Here is a 19,589-nt window from a genome sequence, read left to right on the forward strand (position 1 = left end):
GAAAGAAGCCCCATGTGGTCTGGGGACGCTGTCTTTGGCAGATGTCCTGTGGCTTCAAGCACTCGGCTGTGGTGACCGCGGATGGCAAACTCTTCACGTTTGGGAACGGGGACTACGGACGGCTGGGGCTAGGGAACACCTCCAACAAGAAGCTTCCCGAGAGGGTGACGGCGCTGGAGGGCTACCAGATTGGAGAGGTTTGGCCAAAATCTCTTCCTAGCCGGGCCTGCCTGCCTTTCGTGGCTGCCTCAAGAGTTTTAGCCCCCCAGCCGGCGAGCGAGGCCTCCTGCGGACGAGGGAGGGTGGTGGGGGCTCTTAAGCTGAAGCCTCTCTCTCTCTCTCTCGACCTCAGGTGGCCTGTGGACTCAACCACACCATCGTGGTATCTACCGACGGCTCCATGGTTTGGGCTTTTGGGGACGGAGACTACGGGAAGCTGGGCCTGGGGAATTCCACCGCCAAGTCCTCCCCGCAGGTCAGTCCCTCCGCCACCCCCACCCCCCTGCCTTTCACGAGGGCTGGTAGGGGGGAGGGGGGCTGTTATATTGCTGCCCTTCTGAACCGCTCACCGCTGTCCGTGTGTGAGTCGCTCTGCGTCCCCAGCACAGGGCGGCACCCGGAACAGGACTAGGGACGAAGCGCAAAGGATAATTTGAGTGGCTGTGACTGCGACCTCTCTGAGGGTCTTCTTCTGTCTTTCCCTCCCCCCCCTTTGCCCCCCAGAAAGTGGACATTCTGTGTGGCCTGGGGATCAAGAAAGTGGCCTGTGGCACCCAGTTCTCAGTGGCTTTGACGAAGGACGGGCACGTCTACACGTTTGGGCAGGGTGAGTGTGGCCCTCGGCCGGGGGGGGTCCAAAAGGGGTCTCGGCAGAGGGGGGCCAGAGCCGTCCTCCCTGCCCGCCCCGCCAAAGGCTCCCCTTCGTTCCAGACCGGCTGATCGGCCTGCCGGAAGGACGCGCCCGCAACCACAACCGGCCCCAGCAGGTCCCGGCCCTCGCGGGGGTCTTCGTGGAGGACATCGCGGTGGGGGCAGAGCACACACTGGCCCTCTCCTCGGCCGGAGAGGTCTACGCCTGGGGCAGCAACTCCGAGGGTCAGGTGGGCGCAGGGGGGGCGGGGCTGGTCGTGCGGAGGGGGGGCACAGGGGAGGCCACTGTGGCTGACCGCTCCCTTCTTTAAATCCAGCTCGGGTTGGGCCACACTAACCACATCCGGGAGCCCGCCCTGCTCACCTCCCTGCAAGGGAAGAACGTCCGGCAGATCTCAGCCGGGAGGTGTCACAGCGCGGCCTGGACCGCCCCGCCCGTCCCCCCGCGAGCACCAGGTACGAGGGCCCTGGGGGGTGGGGGGGCAGCTGTCTCTGCCAGGAGATGGGAGGGGCCCCCACAACAGCAAGCAGTGACTCGTGCCTGGGTGCAGCACCTTTCCCCTTGGCCCTTCCTGGTGGGGAGGGGGCTCCTCTCCTCCTGGGGTGGGGGGCTGCCCATGGGTGTGGGGGGCTGGGGGCTGAGGGCCACCCTCTCTCCGCAGGGGTGTCGGTCCCTCTGCAGCTGGGCTTGCCGGACGCCATCCCGCCTCAGTACGGGGCCCTGAAGGAAGTGAGCATCCACACGGTGCGGGCCAGGCTCCGGCTGCTCTACCACTTCTCCGACCTCATGTACTCCTCCTGGAGGCTGCTGAACCTCAGTCCCAACAACCAGGTGGGGCCCCGGACTCTGCCCCCCCTGTCCACACACCCACAGACACCTGTCCAAGGAAGCCAGCTCACAAGCGGCAAGGGTGGGGGGCAACCCTGGCAGCTCCCTCGGCCAGGAGTCCCCCTCGGATCTGTGCGGCTGCCTTCTCAGAGGGGCCTCGAGCATCAGTGGGGCTGAGAAAGGGAGAGTGGGGCCTGGGCCTGAGCCACCCAGAATGGCCGGACCTAGATGGGGAAAGGGGAGGGGGGCGCCTGGCCCTGGAAGGGAGGGGGCTGCTTTCCGAGAGGGCCGAGCGATGGAGGCTGCCCCCGGAGCCCCCCTGCAGAGCCCCCTTCCGCCTTCCCCTCGGGTGACGCTCTTGGCCTCCCTCCCCTTACAGAGCAGCACCTCCCACTACAACGCCGGCACGTGGGGGATCGTCCAGGGGCAGCTGAGGCCGCTGCTGGCCCCCCGCGTCTACACGCTGCCCATGGTGCGCTCTATTGGGAAGACGATGGTGCAGGGCAAGAACTACGGCCCCCAGATCACGGTCAAGCGCATCTCCACCAGGTCAGCCCTCGGGCCCCGGGAGGGGGGGGCTGGCACCCGGGCGGGAGGGGCGGCCGTGGGCACTCTGGGACCTCGCCTCCTCTTCTTCTCCCCCCTCCCCAGGGGCCGGAAGTGCAAGCCCATCCTGGTGCAGATCGCCAGGCAGGTGGTCAAGCTGAACGCCTCCGATCTCCGGCTGCCCTCTCGGGCCTGGAAGGTGAAGCTGGTGGGCGAAGGGGCGGACGATGCCGGGGGCGTCTTCGACGACACCATCACGGAAATGTGCCAGGTGGGTGCGGCAGGAGTCCGGGATGCTGGTGGGCAACGCTGCCCTTTCGGGTGGCTCCTCTGACACGGGAGTGAGGACCTGGATCGGTGTATCAGGGGGTTTCCTCCCCCTCCCCCTCCTCCCCCTCCTGCCCAGCACCAGCCAATGGTGTTGGGGGCCTGGACAGCGGGAGGGTTCCCCAGGGGAGCAAGACGCAGCCCCCCTCCTGCTCTTGCTGGGCTTCCTTTTGGGGGCCACGTATAATAATTCGGAAAGCCTTCCCCTCCCCCCCCCTTTTTAACTCCTAAGGAGCTTGAAACCGGAATCGTGGACCTGCTGATTCCGTCCCCAAACGCCACAGCCGAAGTCGGCTACAACCGGGATCGGTAAGTGGGCCGGCCCGCTTCTGAGGGGGATTCAGTCAGCCTCTTTTGGAGTCTGGAAGGTGGTCCAGGAGGGGGCACTAGACCTCCATGGGGACCCCAACCCCTCCCCACCTTTCTGGCTGCGGGAGGGAGGGGCAAAGGGGGCCCAGCCATTGGGACCAGGCTCAGATAACTCCTGGCTCTCCCGTGGGCCCGGGAAGCTCCTGCCTGGCCCCAGAGGTTGGCGGTCCTGGGAGGCTGGACACTCTGCCCCCGAGGGTGACCGATGGCGGCCCTGTGTGCTGCCAGGCTTCTCCTGAACCCCTCGGCCTGCCTGGACGAGCACCTGATGCAGTTCAAGTTCCTGGGCATCCTGATGGGCGTGGCCATCCGCACCAAGAAGCCCCTGGACCTCCACCTGGCCCCCCTGGTCTGGAAGCAGCTCTGCTGCATCCCGCTGGCCCTGGAGGACCTGGAGGAGGTGGACCTGCTCTACGTCCAGACCCTGAACAGCATTCTTCACATTGAAGACAGCGGCATCACCGAGGAGAACTTCCACGAGGTGAGGGGGGCCCAGCGGAGACGGCCGCAGCTCTGGCCAGCTGAACGCCTGGGGGGCAGCGGGGTGTCTCCAGACGGGGGCTCTTCCCAGGGACGGATCGAGGGGGACGCAGAAGGCAGAGAGGGCCGCTTGGCAAAGGGCCGTCCAAGGAAACCGCCCGGCTCCTTTCCTCTTAGATGATCCCACTAGACTCCTTCATTGGCCAGAGTGCCGATGGCAAAATGGTGCCCATCATCCCCGGAGGCAACAGCATCCCCCTGACCTTCTCCAACCGGAAGGAGTACGTGGAAAGGGCCATCGAGTACCGGCTGCACGAGATGGACCGCCAGGTAAAACGCAGAGGGGTCTCCGCTGTGCTTTGGGCCTGGAGGGTCAGTTGGGCAGCCCGCGTCCCCCTCCCAGAGAAGTGGGAGGAGCCTGGCCAACAGAGGCTCCACCCCCGATTCCAAGCTGGTCCGCCAGGGCGCTGGGCTCCCCCGCTGAGCTTCCGGCTGCCTTGTAGGTGGCCGCGGTGCGGGAAGGGATGTCCTGGATCGTGCCAGTGCCGCTGCTGTCCCTCCTGACGGCCAAGCAGCTGGAGCAGATGGTCTGCGGCATGCCCGAGATCTCGGTGGACGTGCTGAAGAAAGTGGTGCGCTACCGCGAGGTGGACGAACAGCACCAGCTGGTCCAGTGGTTCTGGCACACGCTGGAGGAGTTCTCCAACGAGGAGCGGGTCCTCTTCATGAGGTTCGTGTCCGGAAGGTCTCGTCTGCCGGCCAACACGGCGGACATTTCTCAGCGGTTCCAAATCATGAAGGTCGATAGGGTAAGTTGGCGCTTCTGCCCCTCCCCCGGGTGCTCTGCCGCCAGCTCAGAGGGACGAGGCCGGAAAGGAGGGCCCTCCGTCCACTTCCTGAGCCCGAGACTCTTTTAAGGGGGGGGGGGCAGGGAGGGGGCCCTTTGGCTAGAGAGGAGGAGGCTCAGCAGAGGGGGGCTCCAGAGGGGGGGGTCGCAAAGAGAAGCTTGTTCCACGGGGAGCCCTGAGCTTCGTGAGGTCCAGGAGGGCTGCCCCCCCCCCGTGCTTGGCCTGACCTGTCCCCCCCTCTCTCCCTCCGCCAGCCTTACGACAGCCTGCCTACCTCACAGACCTGCTTCTTCCAGCTGCGCCTGCCCCCCTACTCCAGTCAGCTGGTCATGGCGGAGCGGCTGCGCTATGCAATCAACAACTGCAGGTCGATCGACATGGACAATTACATGCTGTCCCGAAACGTGGACAATGCCGAGGGCTCCGACACGGACTATTAGCGGTGGACACAAATCCTCCCCCCCCTCTCCTCTCCCCCCCCCCCTCTCTCCGAGAACGCCCACACCGGATTTCAAGTGCTGACATGGTTTTACGGTAAAGGTCGATGTCTTAGGAATATAAAGAAGTGGCCACCTTTTTAATTACTCTAAATGTAACAAAATTTAGATGTGTTTATTTTTTGTGACTGTAAGCAGGAAAATGCAAAAAAGTGAGATGGGTCAAGTTCCCCCCCTGCCCCCCCTCTTTCTGTTCACTTTTGATAAGTTTGCATGGAGCCTCCCTGGGGGGTGGGCTTTGTGGGGAGCGCCGCCTTCTCCCCCCTTCCCCAGTGAATCTGAAGAGCTGTACAGGGTGTATAATTGTCCATTAGAAAGGGCAGTTTTACATGGATATTCATATATTTATTTTTTGTTTTAATTTGAAATGCCTGTGCAGGGTTCCTTATTCAAATAAAGCAGATTCAAGACACAGCTCATCCTCTTCTTTAAGGGTCTCGGACGATGGTCCGGTTGGTCTGCCCTGACCCTTCCGTTTCTCTTCTCCGCTTTTAATTTTCTACATTTCTGATCTCTCTCTCTCTCTCTCTCGGATTTGTTCACAACTGCCAAAAATGAAATGGACATTCCCAAGCAGTTAGGGGGGAGGGAGGGAAGGGGGGAAAGTTTTATGTACAAAAAGTAATTTAGAGAACCATACACAACACATGAAAAACTAGGTCGGTGTGAGTTGTGAGATGTACAGTTCTTGGGTTTTAATTGTGTCATAACAATCTGGCAAGGTCTAACTAAGGAAGGACGTCCCCGAGGAAGGGACGGGGGGTTTGTACCAGCGCTGCCCTTGACCTCTCGCGCGCAACATGCGCAGGATCTCCAGCCGCCAACAGAAAGAGCAGAGCAGACCAGCCACCCCCACCCCCACATACCCACCCTTGCTCGGCTAATGCCACAGCGTCCTCTTCAAGCCTCTTTCCAAGGCCCAGCCGTCCGGCCGCTTGTCCGGAATCATGCTTGCGCTCCTTTCTGCGCTGAGTGTCAGGGACGGGCGCATCTCCTGCACTCGCTGCAGCCCAGCAGCTGTGACGTTTCTGCAAAAGTCCACGTGCAGAGTCTCCAGGGAGCCTGCGTGGAGAGCCACTGCTTCCAGGGTCCGGTCAGTGATCAGGACGCAGTTTTCCAACTGGAGCGTCCGCAGGCCGGGGCAGCTTTTGAGAAGCAGCTCCACGGAGGCGTCTGTGACGTGGCCGCATCCAGACAGCTTCAGAGACAGCAAGCCGGGGGACCTGGAAGGGGGAGGGAGCCCGGAGGGTTAGAAGTGGGGGGGGGGGGCACGCCTGACCAGAGGAGAAGAACCCGTTCTGTGTTCAGCACCTCCGAAGCTTTGCGTGATTAGCAAGGGATAATAATAATAATTATAATAATTTATTAGATTTGTATGCCGCCCCTCTCCGAAGACTCGGGGCGGCTCCCAACAAGCGATAAAACAATATTGTACAGGCACAAATCTAATATTAAGAATTGTGCCTACCACCCCTTTCCTACTCTTCCATTGTCTTCTTATTTTTTATCATCACTTATCTAATGTTTTATTTGCACAAACTACCATCCTACAATTGTTTGACAAACACATAAATAAAATAAACTAATGGCTGCATGGAGCCAATTTTAAATTAAGTCGAAAGGGAGATTGGCAGATTCGCTTCCTGTTCCAGCCTTTCTGGAGCAATTCCTCCTACTTCAGGCTGTTGAGGACGTTCAGTTACATCTGTGGACTCTAAACTGTAAGACAAGCAAAGTGGTTGTGTTGATGTTAACTCACTAATAGTTTTCAATGAGCAGGTTGGTGTTTGTCTATTGTCCCTGATACTCGTATATTGTGCTAAGTTTAATGGCCGTGGTCGGCTCTTAACCATAAAATGAATGAAATGTTGACCAATTACAACTGCTAGGATGCGTGTAAATAAATGCCTTTTGGCAAAGAACAGCTTTCCCTTCCCAGCCCGGCCCACAGGATGAAACATCAGCATTTAGCCATGGGGGGTGTGGGGAGGGCTTTGCTGTCCTTTTGTTCGGACCAGTGGGAGTTAAGCGCTGCCGTCCCAAAGTGAGGAGGGGGAGAGAAGTCAGGCATCTCCAGCTGGGACCCAAAGAGCCTCTGCTGGAAATACGCTCGGAATGTCCGAACTCTTTGCGCAGCGCAATGCGATTAGGACTCAGAACAAAAAGCTGCTTTATAAACTGAAAGACTCGGTTTCACGCTTTTAACCCTTCCCACAGAGGGGAGCACTGGGGGCCTTCCTTCGGGGGGGGGTGCAGAAGTAGTTAAGGTGGGCTTTCCCCTCATTTCTTGTTTGGGGGTGGGGGGGGCGTCCAAAGCCGTTCCCGCAAGCAGGGCATAACGCACTACACCCACTCAGCAAGCAGTTTTTCTTACCTGTTGCAAACCTGGAGCAAAAACTCCTCCGCCAGGTGTCTGTGCAGGCTGCAGATGCTCCTCTGGAGCGCGTTCTTCATCCACTCCTCCACGTTGCACACCGCGACCTGGCTGGAGTGCCAGCAGATGGAGAGGTGGCGCAAGGCCGGTCCCAGCACAAAGTTGGCCTTGCTCAGCTCGGCCGGCGAGTGGAAGTGGAGCAGAGGCCAGAGCGAGGGGTCCTGGAAGACCCCCAGCAGCCGGCGACACGTCTGGGCCAAACTCTTCCGGCTGCGTTTGTCCAGGAAGGAGAAGAGGTGCAGGAGGCATTCCCAGTTCAGCCCCGTCAAGCGCATGGTGCCCTCCCTCGGACGCTGGGGAGCAAAGGCAGCAGGCACAGCCGGACGGGCGCTGGGCTTAATCCGCTTCCAGAGGCTCCAGATCCCTTGCACAAATATGGTGTGGAATGGGAGTTATTTTTGGCTGCCAGCTGGGAGAGCAGCTTCCAAAAAGGACAAGGCCCCGGCAGGCTCCCTTTGGTCTCCCGGCAGAGGGACTCTGCCTGGTTTCAGCCGGTCGGTCAGTCGGTCGGGGCCTAAAAGGGCCACTTGATTGTTTAGACCCAAATCGGCAACTTCTATGGAGAACCTGCCGGCTCCAGTTCAGGTCAATAGGCCTCGCCCAGAGCCCAACTCAAGGGCAGAGAACCCGGCCCACAGGAACAGGGGAAGCCCCCAAATTTGGCATGTACTTGTGCTGGGGACGCAGGAGTTGGACGCTGCAACCCAAGAGGGTGCCAGGCTTCAGCGGGCTCCAACCCTGGGCAGCTGTCACCAGCAGGTGTGACACAAGGCAGGAAGCTCCCGGGGGGCCCGAGACGGCAGAAAAGGCCTCTGTGGCGCCCACGTGGAGTGGCCGGCTGCCCCTCAATTGGCAACGCAGCTGAGCTGCCCACAGTTGAGGGCTTCTGGGAGGAGGGGGGGGGGTGCATTTTCTTTCCCGTCTGTCTTTCAGCCCCCTCATCCCCCAACCCTAAAGCAGCCCAAGAGAAAGAGCGGAGGGCCAGGCCTGCCAGCTGTGCAAAGGTAGCTCAAGTCACAGCTGTCTCAGCTCCGACCTCCCCATTTCCCAGCTGCTGCCCTTGAGAGCCAGTGCCAGCCCCCCCCCCCAAACTCCCAGCCCAGAGACGACAAGAATCCAGAGATAACGTGGAGAGGAATATATTTGAGGAGAGTTTCAACCATGGTCAAGATCACCAACAAATACGCTGAAGACAACCACTGACCAAACGTATACTGTACATGAAAGTTAAATGGCCAACAAAGAACGCCCCCCCTCACCCCCCCCCCCCGGCTGCACATGAGCCCGAGAACGCAACACGTGCTGGGACCAGAGAGAACCTCCTCCTGCCCCTTTGCGGGGCCTTCTGGGGGGCCCAACCTTGAGTGCGGCACTTTTGCAACGCCGACTTCCAGGAGACACAGGCAACTGGGGGGGGGGGGGAGGAAGCAGGCTGTAGGAACCCTCGGGGGAGGGGCAGGGGGGGCCAGCCCGGCATTTCCATGGCCGTCGGTCTATTCCTGCCCAAAGAAGAGGGGCTTCTACGGGAGAGAAAAGCCCAACATGTCTAGGGCTGGGGCTGCTTCCAACTGAGAGCAAACTCCAGCCAAACCACACATCTTCACCAGGAAGAGAAACCAGTTGCGTTGCCAGAACATGCCGGCTCGTCTGTCCGGGCCAGGCAGGGCTCGAAGGGAGGGGAGCTTCCCTTGCCCGTGCTGGGGGGCAGCCGGGGCGCTGGACCAGGCCTCCAGAACTGGAAGACTCTCCGAGTGTGACTTAAGCCTGGGTTAACCTGGAGGGGGGAAAAAACCTGGCCTCCCTCCAGCCGCCTCCTGCCGTGGCGTCCTCTCCGGCATCTGTGGGCACACGGGGGGGGGGGATGGGGGGGCAGAGGAGGGCTCAGGTGCAAGCAGAGCTGCTTCTCCAACTGGCAGTAACAGAGCGCCACCTAGTGGGAAGATGGCTGCATTCCAGCCAAACAAAGAACAACTCAGGACCCTGTGAATCTGAGCTTCCTTTCCTCCCTGGACCACCGAATTCTGCCTGGACCTGTGTGTGGGGAGGGCGGTGGGGAGGGGCAGTCTGACCCTCAGGGCCTGGGCTGCCATGCCAGGGGAGGGGAGGGGAGGGCATGCTCCCCCAGGCAGGGCCAGCCTCTTCCTCCTCCGTGCTGGGCAGGAGAAGGCCTATTCCTGCTCATGCCCCCCCCACCTCCCATGTCCCTTTTGGGGCTTCTCCTCCCCTCCCCCTTCTCTCCGCTTTGAAGAGTTCTGCAGAATTCCAAAGTCTGCATGTTTGGCTGATGGGAACAAATGCAACCAGCCGCCTCCCTTTCCTTTCCCTCAAAAAGCCTCTTCCACGCAGGAGCCTGGGAAGCCCCCCCCCCCTCCTCCCGCCTCTTCTCTTCTTGCAAAGCGCCCCAGAGATTCGGGGGGGGGGGGGCTGGGGGGGCAGTTCCTCCGAGGGAAGCCCGCGTAGAGCCCTCTGCGCCTGCTCTTCTTGCAAGTAATCTCGAGCCAGGCAAGCGGTCAGAGGGGGACATTCGCGGCGAATTCTGGTTTTTGGTACCTTAATTGCAGCAGAGTAGTAACTTTCCGTATTCGTATAAAGGGTTTTTGTAAAAAGAGTTTCTATTACAAACAATGCAGCCATCTACTGAAGTACAATCTACAGACTAAAAAAACAGCCTTCGGAGAAACAAACATAGCAGCAGTTACATGGCCTGTTTAATGCAGCCCCACCCGGCCCCAAAGTCCGTGCCTGCATCCTGTTGGGGCCGGAGGGGGCCGGGTTCGAGTCCTTGATCCGGGGAGACCCGCCGAGGCCCCTGCCCGCCTGTCCTAGCAGAGCACCCAGATTGGTGCTCCTCAAAAGAATTCAAGTTTCCCTCGTGGAAATGGGCCTTTAGGAAGCGAACCAGAACAAAGTCAAACGTGAACGTCCCTCTTGAAACTAGGGTCGGAATCTGAGTTTAAGCAGCACATCAGGATCTGCTGAGGTTTTGCCTTTTTTTCTTTCCCGGTTTAACTAACCACAAAGTTAGCTCGTGTCCATGGTTTAATAAGTCAAATGCTACTACCGACAATGTAATAAAACTAGAACCCACAAAAAATGTTTTGAAAAGTGCACAATGAAGTCAAGAGTCTCGGGTCAAGTATCTGCAGAGAACGGGAAACGTTTTGTGCCTTGGACTCGATATGCACCGGGCGGCAGAGGGAGGCGCGCTAGAGTTTCTCGGGTCCAGACTTGGCCTGCCGGTCAACGTAGAAGAGGATATAGGCCTTGGCTTTCGAGACGGTCTCCTCGTCCGTCAGCAACACTGTGCTGTCGTTGAAATGGAACCAGCGCCCCTCGTGCGTCGCGTACGCTGTGTAATGCCCAGAACCGACCCTGCAAGTGCCGGCACCCAGAACGTGAGGGGGAGGCCAAGCCCCCCCCCCCCCGCCCCAGGAACCAAGGCCCCCACCGGCTGAGAAAGCCAACCCAGGGGGTCACTCTGGGGAGGGAGGCCACAAGGGAAGCCCCTCGGGGACCTCTGCCCTCCATCTGCCCACCTCCCTGTCACGCGTCGATGCAGGGCAGGCTTTCAGAAGTGCAGCCCGCAGTCCAGACCCTTCCAACTACTCACCCTGACCCATGGTGCACCACCACAGCCGCGAGGTCATAGAGGCAACTGTCTGGGCCACTGTTTTCCGGCTGCATGGGGAGGGGGGAGGGGGTGGGAGGGGAGGGAGCCAAAGAAACTGAGTGCCCTGAAGCCTCGGCCTGCCCCCTTCCTCCCCTCCCTCCCCAGCCGCCACGGGGCCCCCACCTCCAGCAGGTAGCTCTTCATGTCCAGGTACCGCAGAGGGAACTCCACGAAGGTGTCCACCTTGTTCCGCAGGTAGGCCGTCCAGTGAAAGCGCTTCAGGTGCAGGCACAGCACCTGGGCATTAGAGGGACACACGGCACAAAAGGCCCTTAAGGGCTGCGGTGGTCCACACCCTAAAATTAAAGCAGCCTCTGCAGCAGCTTTGGGCACCAGAGCAGAAAAAACCCTTCACCTCTATGAGGAAGTGGACCCAGTTCACAACAGCAGCAATCAGTTAATGTGGTTCTTTACCCTTCTTCTTCCTATCAAATCCCACAAGCAGCTCAGAAAAACTCGCAGAAACACAAAGCAAGTGGGGTGAAAATGTCCTTCAGGTGCCAAGATGTTGACAGGACTCAGAAAAGGGTTTTCACGCTAGAAGACATTACGGAGCAAGGGCAGGCTCTCCTCTGCAAAAGAAACACCCCACCTGGGACTCACTTTGGGCAGCTTTTGCATCCAGAACTTCTTGGTGGACTTTTGTTTCTTCTTACACTTGTGACACATGTAGAGCTCCGAGTCGTCAAGTTCTTCCAGGTCGGTGAAGCTACGGAGACAATCTAGAGCAACGAAGAGGGTCACTGAGTCTCTGCCTTGTGGCTCTTGGGAAGGAAGGGAGGGAGGGAAGGGAGGAAGGAAAGAAGAGAAGGAAGGAAAGGGAAGGAAGGAAGGAGGGAGGGGAGGGAAGGGCCCCAGAGGAGACCGGAGAGCCACTTCCGGAGAACTTACCCCGCAAGGTGCAGACTGGTCCACTGTCTTGGTTCTTGCTGCGTTTATTCCGGAACTGGCTTGGAATATCGAGCGAGAGGTCTAGAAAAGCGAAGGCCTCGTGAAAAGCCCAGAAAGTCGCCGGGGGAACCGCTCCACGGACACTTTCCAGACGGCCTGGTTTTTAAACCCTTTACCTAGGAATGGATCAAACTTCCTGGATTCAGTCCCACATATCAGGCAGTTGACTTCATTCTGCAGGACGCCTCCGAAGATGGTGGTGACCACGGTGGAAGTGCCATTCCTGGAGAAGAGGTGGGGGGGGGGAATGCGACCGTCAGGACAGCAGGCTCCTCCCCCCGTGGCCCAGGCCCAGAGGGTCTCCACTTGCACAAAAGCAAAGTCACCCCCTCCTCCTCCTCCTTCCACTCGGCAGGGCTGCCCCCCCACATGGCCCTCCGTGGTGAGAGGCCCCCCCAGCCATAGTTCCCTCTAAGCTGAGCAATCGCTCACTTAAAAATCATCATCAACTCAGAGTTTTCCAAACCTGCCCAGAAGCCGAGAGGGAAATTTTATTATTATTTCTGTGTCGCCCGAAGGGACTGTCGCTCAGACACTATACTTTTCCGCCCACCCCAAAAAAAATTTAGAGAGAACACTGCCCCAGCCCCAAAGCCCAAGTGGGGCCCCCAGAGGCTTCAGACTCACACGCAGCACCGACTGCCGGCCGTGAGCCCCGGGCTCTCCTGGACGAGGGCTGGGTGGGCGGCACCGTTGAGGGCCCCCTGCAGCTCCAGGTGGAGGTGGTCCAGGAGGTAGCGCATGAACTCGTGGGCGTCTTGCTGCTGATAGCCCCTGGACACAAACAAACCCAGGAATCAGCCGCCCGACCACCAATGCTCAGGCGCACTGCGCAAAGGCCCCAAAAGGTTCCCAAGAAGGGAGCCCCCCCCCCCTTCAATGCTCTGGCCACCCAGAGGGGGAATCCGGCCGCCAGTCAGTGGGAGAGCCTTTCCAATGTGCAAACTTCAAGGCACTACGGGAGATACACACACACACACACACACTCACAGAGGTGTGCAGTACGGGGGGGGGGGCGCTCCATGCTTATCTGGGTGGGGGAAGGGAGCTTCTCGGGCAGCCAAAGTGGCAAAAGAGCGTCTCCAGACCACGCGGAGATCCAGGACTGGCTGGGGTGCTCCGCTGCCCCCTGGTCGGCCTCGGGAGGCAGGAGAGCGGCTCTCAGACCCGACCAGGCAAAGCCACCCGGCACCCAGAGGGGACACCCCCCCGAAGGCCCAGCCGCTCTCCAGAGGAGGCCGCGGCAAAGCAGGCAGAATTACCTGAAGTTGGGCATGATTTTCCAAACCACGTAAAAAAGGGATTCGGGGCTGAAGGCGGTTTGACTCCCTTGCCACAAGGCGCACAGGGTCTTCCGGAACTCTTCCACCAGGGAACTGCCGAAGGAAAACCATGTTCATGCTCAGCAGGAAAAGAAGCACCCTACATTTCTGGACAACTACATAGAAACATAGAAGGTGGACGGCAGGAAAAGACCTCCAGGTCCATCTCGTCTGCCCTTGTACTCTTTCCTGTATTTTATCTGAGGATGGATGGATGTTTATCCCAGGCATGGTTACATTCAGTGACTGCGGATTTACCAACCACGTCTGCTGGAAGTTTGTTCCAAGCATCTACGACTCTTTCCATCAAATAATATTTTCTCACGTTGCTTCTGATCTTTCCCCCAACTAACTTCAGATTGTGTCCCCTTGTTCTTGTGTTCACTTTCCTATTAAAAACACTTCCCTCCTGGACCCTATTTAACCCTTTAACATATTTAAATGTCTCGATCCTGTCCCCCCTTTCCCTTCTGTCCTCCAGACTAGACAGATGGAGTTCATTTAAGTCTTTCCTGATACGTTTTATGCTTAAGACCTTCCACCACATAGTCAACTGCGTCCAGTCACGTCAGATTCTCAGAGGCTGCTTTGACCAATCCCTGAAGGGCTCTGCCGCTGCCTCCTTCCCAGGGCCGAGACAGTGACCGGTCCAAGCGCACAGCTTCACGCCCAAGGCAGGATTACAACTCGGGCTCCTGGTTTGTAGCCTGATGCTTCCAGCCCTCCTCCTCTCTCTCTCTCTCTCTCTCTCAGCATGTGGCCAGGGGGCCACTGGTTCCATAGCAGAGGCAGCACTTGAGCCCCGCTCGCTCTTCTCCCGGGCGGCTCCAGCACTCACACGCTGTTGTCACCCTGGCTCCGTGTGTGGTATGTCCGCCGTCCGGCCGTCTTCCCGTTCCGAAGTTCAACCGCTGGCAGCTCTTTGAAGTAACAGCAGAACTCTGGAATGTTGCTGTGGGCAGAAGGAGGGAGGTCTCTGACCAGGCAGGTGATGAGAGGAGCTGGCGTGGCGGGAGCAGAGGGCAAAGAAGGGACTCGGCCCGGAGCTCCCTCGGGGGACCCAGGGGAAGAGCCCCACTCCCAGATGAGGGGTACCTGAGGGACTGGAGGATGGCGTTCATGAAACACGTGTTCCCCAAGTTCCGAAGACCTGTGGCGCACAAACTTGTGGGGGTCCCCTGGGAAACAGGAAGAACACGGTGAGTGGACACGCAATAAACCCCCCAATTTTCTTCATCCACGAAACAAAACAGGCTCCTTGGCCAAGTCCTAAAAGATCTAGTCAAGTCTTTCATTATTCTTAGTCATTGACAGAGAATTTAGAGCACGAAAAATATTAACTTCAATTCAAACTTTAGACTCTTCATTAAACCCTCCTGACTTTCCCATGTTGTAGCTTGGCTGAATTCTCTGATGCCGGGAGGGGGGGATTTAGACTCCCCCTCCCCCAAATAGGTTGCCAGCCCCCCCCCCCCAATGATGGTCTCCCTGCAGGTCTGATGGAGGCCTGGACCCTCCTCTGCCTTCGCTTAGGACAAGGCCCCCCATGGACTTCACAGCTGAGCTAAAGGTCAACTCATTAGGTGGCCGGTTGCGGACTCATATTTTTCTCTGCCCAAAGTGAATTATTCAGGACCTCCGGCCTTCGAGATGGAGCTCTGACTGCTGCCAACCCTGGAAACCTCACTCGCTGGGCCAATGAAATGTTAAGTCCAGAGGTGGGTCTCTTGGAGAAGGAATCCCTCTGTCCCGTGAGATTTGCTCCACAGCTGCTCCTCCAAGGGACAGACAGAGCCGTGAACCCACACTCACGTTTACTTTTAAGAGCTTGCTGTGTACGGAGACACTCTCTGGGGGTTTTCTCTTCTTATGCCGCTCGCCTGCAAAACCTGAGCTGTGGGAGAGAATGGAGGGAGCATTTAAGACACCTTTAACAAGACAAAGGGGGCAAACGAAGCCTCTGCTAGAAAGGCCCCGTTCCTTTCGGGGAGGCTTCCAAGGACTTTCCTCCCAGACGGTGACCCATCTGCAACGGACGAAGGCAATTCCAAGGAAGCTCCTCCACCTCCAGGCAGAGAGAGGCTGCTTACTTTTCCAAGTTCTGCAGATGCTCCCGGACTTTCTGTACCAGGCCAAGTTTGGTGTCGTTCACTACGAAGTCGTCACAGCGATAACTGTGGAGAAAACGCAGGGCCATCAGAGAGCGGTCAGCCCGAGGCTGCTGCACTGCGAATGAAGAGGGGGCAGTGAAGAGGAGGAGCAGGAGGCAAAGGTCACCCCAGAGCCTCCTTCAAGGGGGACAAGGAGACCCCAACCCTCCCTCTTCCCCCAGACACTGAGACATAGAACCATAGAAGACGGACGGCAGAAGAAGACCTCCTGGTCCATCTCGTCTGCCCTTCTACTATGTCCTGTATTTTATCTTAGGATGGATCTGTTTATCCCAGGCATGTTCAAATTCAGTGATTGACCAACCACATCTGCTGGAAGTTTGTTCCAAGCATCTATAACTCTTTCAGTCAAATCATATTTTCTCACGTTGCTTCTGATCTCTGACCCTCTCAATCTACACACACACACACACGTAATCTCAGTGGTGGGGTGGCTGTGGACTGACCAGTAGGTGCTGTAGCTGCTGCAGTCCATGCAGACCAAGTGCTGGAGCTTCTCTAGTTTTTCCGCTTTCTTGTGGCTCATGAAAGAAACCTGGGCGTCTTCGTAATGCTTCTTGGCATGGCCATTCACATACCTTGAAGGAACACAGAAAGAAACAAGCGTGAGAGATTCCGGGAGCCTCCACCACAAAGGCCCCCCACCCCCTGCTTTCTCTAACCGGGGAAACAACTGCACTGGCCCCCCTCTGGCACGGCCCAACTTCTTTCAGCAGGTTTTGAAAAACAGACTGAAACCCCTGCCAGAAGTGGGTGTAAATGGGGCTGGACGGGTCCTTCTGTCCACCTTGTTGGGTTTAAATCCTTGCTGCTGCTGCTCCAAATAGAGAGAATTCCAAATGTTTTGAGAAAAGCCAAGAAAACGGTTCTTCCCCCCCTGCCGTGTCTTAGATGGCAACGCCAAGTCTTTCTGCCTCGGGACGCCCCCCCAGGAGCAAAGCAGCTGCCTGCCCCACAGCAAAGGCCGGGCAGCCTCATGGGACCTGGGGACGGGCGGCTCTCCCTTGACCAAACCCTCCAACGCTTCTGCCAAGTGGGGGCAGCGAGAGGCTCTTGGGTACGACTGCTCTTAACTCATCCTTATACACCCCACTACCCTGAAGGGAGGGCCGGAGCTATGGGGGGCGCCTGGGCCAGCTTCCCCCAGCTTTGCTCGCAGGCCAACCTGCAGGTGTCGAGTCCCTGCAGATGTGGAGGCAACAACGGATATGGGGAAGCCAGTCTGTGCCAAGGGTCTTCCTAGGAGGGGCCACATAAGAGTTGGGGGGCTCTGTGGAAAGAGCCCCTCCAGGGGAGGACCGCGTGTCCAGCACTCACCTTCCACAGTGGACACTGGAGCAAGTCAGGCAGATCCAGGGGCTTTTGTTGGAGCGACACACTAGTGGGGCAAGAAGAAATCAGAGAAAAACCAGTCACCCAAGGTGGCGTCTCTGCTCTAGTGGGGAGAAAACGGTGACCGTGAGAACCAGGCTCTGTGGACTCTCCAATCCAATATTCAGCCACTATAGAAGCAGGAAGGTGGGTGGTACATTTAAGTTTTTCCATAGGGAATATTTCCAGTTGCACACTCCCCCCCCCCCCCTCATCACAGGTTTTAACCACTTGGCCTTGGTGTATTTAATGCTCACTAGCAGGTTCGAAATAAAACAAAGCCACATAAGCAGCCGTGCAATGAAGTGGGTGGACTGAGAGGAAGCTAAACTGAGGAATCAAAGCGATCTACAAGTGGGACCCTGGCCACAGTTGACCCACCAGACCACATGCAAACTGGAATGACCTTGCGCCTCATTGTGCTATCAACCACTGCAGAGCCCGAGGGAGACGAAAGCACCGCTAACTGGGCGACCGATGTATTGAAAGGACAGAGGGGAAAAGCGGCCTTTGGCGCAACCCCACAGCCCTTTGGCCACCGTCCACCTGGGAGAGGCAGGCACAGTTCGTGAACCACCGGCTAAATCCCACTAAACCTCCAAAGAAAACCCCAGCCGTGGCGCGAGTCGAAGCCACTGTCGTTTCAAAGCTTTTCTCTTTTTTTAAAGCCTTGACTTTGAAGGGCTGAAGCCCCCCGGTCTTCTCTAAGCCTTTGTCTCTCAAGGGCAGAAGAGCCCCCAACCCTGGTGGGAAGGGCGATTGGTCAGTTCTTATATCTCATCAAACTGTGGCTACGCTCCATTACCTTGGTGTTCTAGGAAAAGATAGAAGAGAGAGGACTTTTCACAGATGGTCAAGCGGCCTCAGTTATTCCGTTTCCTACCAGAGAGACGTAGGGCAGGGGATGCTCCCCAGGGCTGTCTGAGTCCTCTGGGGCAGCCAGTTCCTTTTAAGCGTCAAACGCTTGTGGTGAAAAATAAAATCTGTGATGGTGTAAGGAAGCCTGGGGTCACATCCTCCTTTTCGGCTACTTCCTGTGAACTGAGTAGTTCAGAAAGTGTAGTTCCTATTGCACAACAGAACAGGAGCAATGCCACGGGGCTCCTGCCGGCCTTGGAGGGGCCCAAATGCCCCTCGTGAAGCCTCGTGGGAAGGGGAAAGGGCTGCCGTGGCAAGGAACTGCTCCACTCTGAACCAGCCGGGGCAAAATGGCTGAGGCCACTGCCGAATTTCCACAGGCTGGGAGAGGGGGCCCCTCCCCTCTCTTCAGAGTTTGGGTGCTTGACCTTTGAACTCTGGTTGAGATCTCCAGCCCACAGGCCCTGCCCTCAGCCACCCCCAAAGCTCTGTTTGGTCTTTGTGCTGGGCGGCAGCAGCAACGCTGGGCCTCCCTCTGGGCTGGGCTGGAGGCACCGAGAAGGAAGCTATGTGCCACTTCCTTGTGCCAGGCCTCTCAAGCATTTCCCCAGGAACAAAAGGCTGACCGGCACACGCACGGCCACCGCAAAAGAGGAACCCCAACAACAACGTTTCCTACGCCCGGCCTTCTGCCTCCTCCCTGCCACCAATGCCTTTTCCTTCCGCCTGGGAAGGGGCCCCGGCGTGGTCCAGCCAGGGTAAGGCGGCACAGCCCTAGGAGAAGGCTCATGCGCGCATCAGGAGACACAACCCCAGCTAGGAATGGATCCGGGGCCTGGGAGAAACACCCCCTCTCCCCCCAAGCTTCTCATCCGCTGGTTCCTGCCCGGCCTCTTGTAGAGGGAGGGAGGGAGGGAGGGAGGGAGGAAAAAAGGAAGGAAGGAAAAAAGGAAGGAAGGAAAAAAGGAAGGAGGGAGGGAGGGAAGGAAGGGAAGGAAGGAAGGAAGGAAAAAAGGAAGGAAGGAAGGAAGGAAGAAAAAAAGGAAGGAAGGAAGGAAAAAAGGAAGGAAGGAAGGAAAAAAGGAAGGAAGGAAAGGAAGGAAGGAAGGAAAAAAGGAAGGAAGGGAAGGAAGGAAGGAAGGAAAAAAGGAAGGAAGGGAAAAAAGGAAGGAAGGAAGGAAAAAAGGAAGGAAGGAAGGAAGGAAGGAAGGAAGGAAGGAAGGAAGGAAGGAAGGAAGACCCTGCAGGATTCGCCAAAGGATTCGCAATTTCTTTTTCTCTTTTTGGTCTCACCAGACAAGGATTGTGCTGCTGCTGCTGCTGCTGAGGGGAAACTGAACATTAACAGCTGCCAAGAGAGCCATTAAGGTCAATGTGCAAGGAAGTGAGGGCTGTGTCCACCCACCTTGCGAAGGAGCCCAGACAAAGGGGAAGGGCGGGGGGGGTCTTTCTTATGCATTCAGAAGCCCTCCTGGAAACAGCTTCACATTTTGGGTCCCAAAGGTTTTACATATGAAGAAGCCACAGCCCAAAGAAGGCCAGGCCTTGCCAACCCTCTCGGGGGTGCTCGGGGCCCCTTTGCTTTCACCTGTGAGCAAATACCTGCAGCTAGGGGGCAGGTGATGTTGAAGAGGGGCCAGCCCCCTCCAGAACTGGAGACCCCGTCAGCTAAGACTGGGACACGATGGCCGCTTCCATGACGCCTCTTCGAGTTTTGCAAATGGAGGCTGCAACTCTGAGCTAAATACAATGTGACTCTCGGCCAGCCGGATGGAAGCGGGATTGACCGTGTCATCTCTGTGGCCAGAAGCCCCTGGGTGGCCTTTGCCAGGCTGGGGGGCCCGGCAGGTGGGGCCTGGCTAGTTGGGAGGCAGCGAGGGAAGCCCGCTCCTGCTGGAGGGGGTCCAGAAAGTGGCAGCAGAAAACCACACAGTCACTCCCAGAGGCTTCCTTTTTATATGTCTTTATTTATTTCCTCCATTGAAAGCTCCTTTCCACAATGTCCTGCAGTGGACCCCACTCCCCACACACCTGGGCCAGGTTTCC

The 19,589-nt window shown here is 57.8% G+C and overlaps 3 protein-coding genes across 13 annotated transcripts in view; 1 reads left to right on the plus strand and 2 right to left on the minus strand.

The window, feature by feature from the left end:
- HERC1 (HECT and RLD domain containing E3 ubiquitin protein ligase family member 1) overlaps positions 1–5,180 on the plus strand; it is a 46,358-nt gene extending 41,178 nt beyond the window's left edge. For all 8 annotated transcript variants that reach the window (XM_070762914.1, XM_070762917.1, XM_070762921.1 and 5 more), the window contains 13 exons: positions 42–197; positions 353–475; positions 724–826; positions 931–1,100; positions 1,188–1,326; positions 1,533–1,702; positions 2,079–2,248; positions 2,351–2,516; positions 2,805–2,881; positions 3,170–3,422; positions 3,599–3,751; positions 3,925–4,230; positions 4,524–5,180. In XM_070762914.1, coding sequence (XP_070619015.1) covers positions 42–197; positions 353–475; positions 724–826; positions 931–1,100; positions 1,188–1,326; positions 1,533–1,702; positions 2,079–2,248; positions 2,351–2,516; positions 2,805–2,881; positions 3,170–3,422; positions 3,599–3,751; positions 3,925–4,230; positions 4,524–4,709 — 2,172 coding nt within the window. In that variant the 3' untranslated portion in view covers positions 4,710–5,180. The remainder of the gene's footprint in view (positions 1–41; positions 198–352; positions 476–723; positions 827–930; positions 1,101–1,187; positions 1,327–1,532; positions 1,703–2,078; positions 2,249–2,350; positions 2,517–2,804; positions 2,882–3,169; positions 3,423–3,598; positions 3,752–3,924; positions 4,231–4,523) is intronic.
- FBXL22 (F-box and leucine rich repeat protein 22) lies at positions 4,895–8,324 on the minus strand. 2 transcript variants are annotated; one of them, XM_070762934.1, is made up of 3 exons: positions 7,141–8,244; positions 5,637–5,989; positions 4,895–5,311 (listed from the first exon to the last, which is right to left on the minus strand). In XM_070762934.1, the coding sequence occupies exons 1-2, from the start codon at positions 7,473–7,475 to the stop codon at positions 5,647–5,649; spliced, it is 678 nt and encodes a 225-aa protein (XP_070619035.1). In that variant the 5' UTR covers positions 7,476–8,244; the 3' UTR covers positions 4,895–5,311; positions 5,637–5,646. The 2 variants fall into 2 exon arrangements, with proteins under 2 accessions (XP_070619035.1, XP_070619034.1); XM_070762933.1 differs by lacking the exon at positions 4,895–5,311 and having other exon boundaries at positions 5,447–5,989; positions 7,141–8,324.
- A 1,470-nt stretch (positions 8,325–9,794) lies between these two features.
- USP3 (ubiquitin specific peptidase 3) overlaps positions 9,795–19,589 on the minus strand; it is a 31,872-nt gene continuing 22,077 nt past the window's right edge. For 2 of the 3 annotated variants that reach the window (XM_070762923.1, XM_070762922.1), the window contains exons 2-15: positions 16,632–16,692; positions 15,761–15,892; positions 15,234–15,317; positions 14,956–15,037; positions 14,239–14,321; positions 13,982–14,095; positions 13,084–13,197; positions 12,449–12,595; positions 11,938–12,044; positions 11,762–11,842; positions 11,474–11,592; positions 10,994–11,107; positions 10,811–10,878; positions 9,795–10,572 (exon numbers count right to left, since the gene is read on the minus strand). In XM_070762923.1, coding sequence (XP_070619024.1) covers positions 10,407–10,572; positions 10,811–10,878; positions 10,994–11,107; positions 11,474–11,592; positions 11,762–11,842; positions 11,938–12,044; positions 12,449–12,595; positions 13,084–13,197; positions 13,982–14,095; positions 14,239–14,321; positions 14,956–15,037; positions 15,234–15,317; positions 15,761–15,892; positions 16,632–16,692 — 1,472 coding nt within the window. In that variant the 3' untranslated portion in view covers positions 9,795–10,406. Of the gene's footprint in view, positions 10,573–10,810; positions 10,879–10,993; positions 11,108–11,473; positions 11,593–11,761; positions 11,843–11,937; positions 12,045–12,448; positions 12,596–13,083; positions 13,198–13,981; positions 14,096–14,238; positions 14,322–14,955; positions 15,038–15,233; positions 15,318–15,760; positions 15,893–16,631; positions 16,750–19,589 lie in introns of all 3 variants that reach the window. The other variant, XM_070762924.1, reaches the window with a different exon arrangement.

This window comes from Erythrolamprus reginae, chromosome 10, assembly GCF_031021105.1.
Source record: "Erythrolamprus reginae isolate rEryReg1 chromosome 10, rEryReg1.hap1, whole genome shotgun sequence".
Lineage (NCBI taxonomy): Eukaryota > Metazoa > Chordata > Lepidosauria > Squamata > Dipsadidae > Erythrolamprus > Erythrolamprus reginae.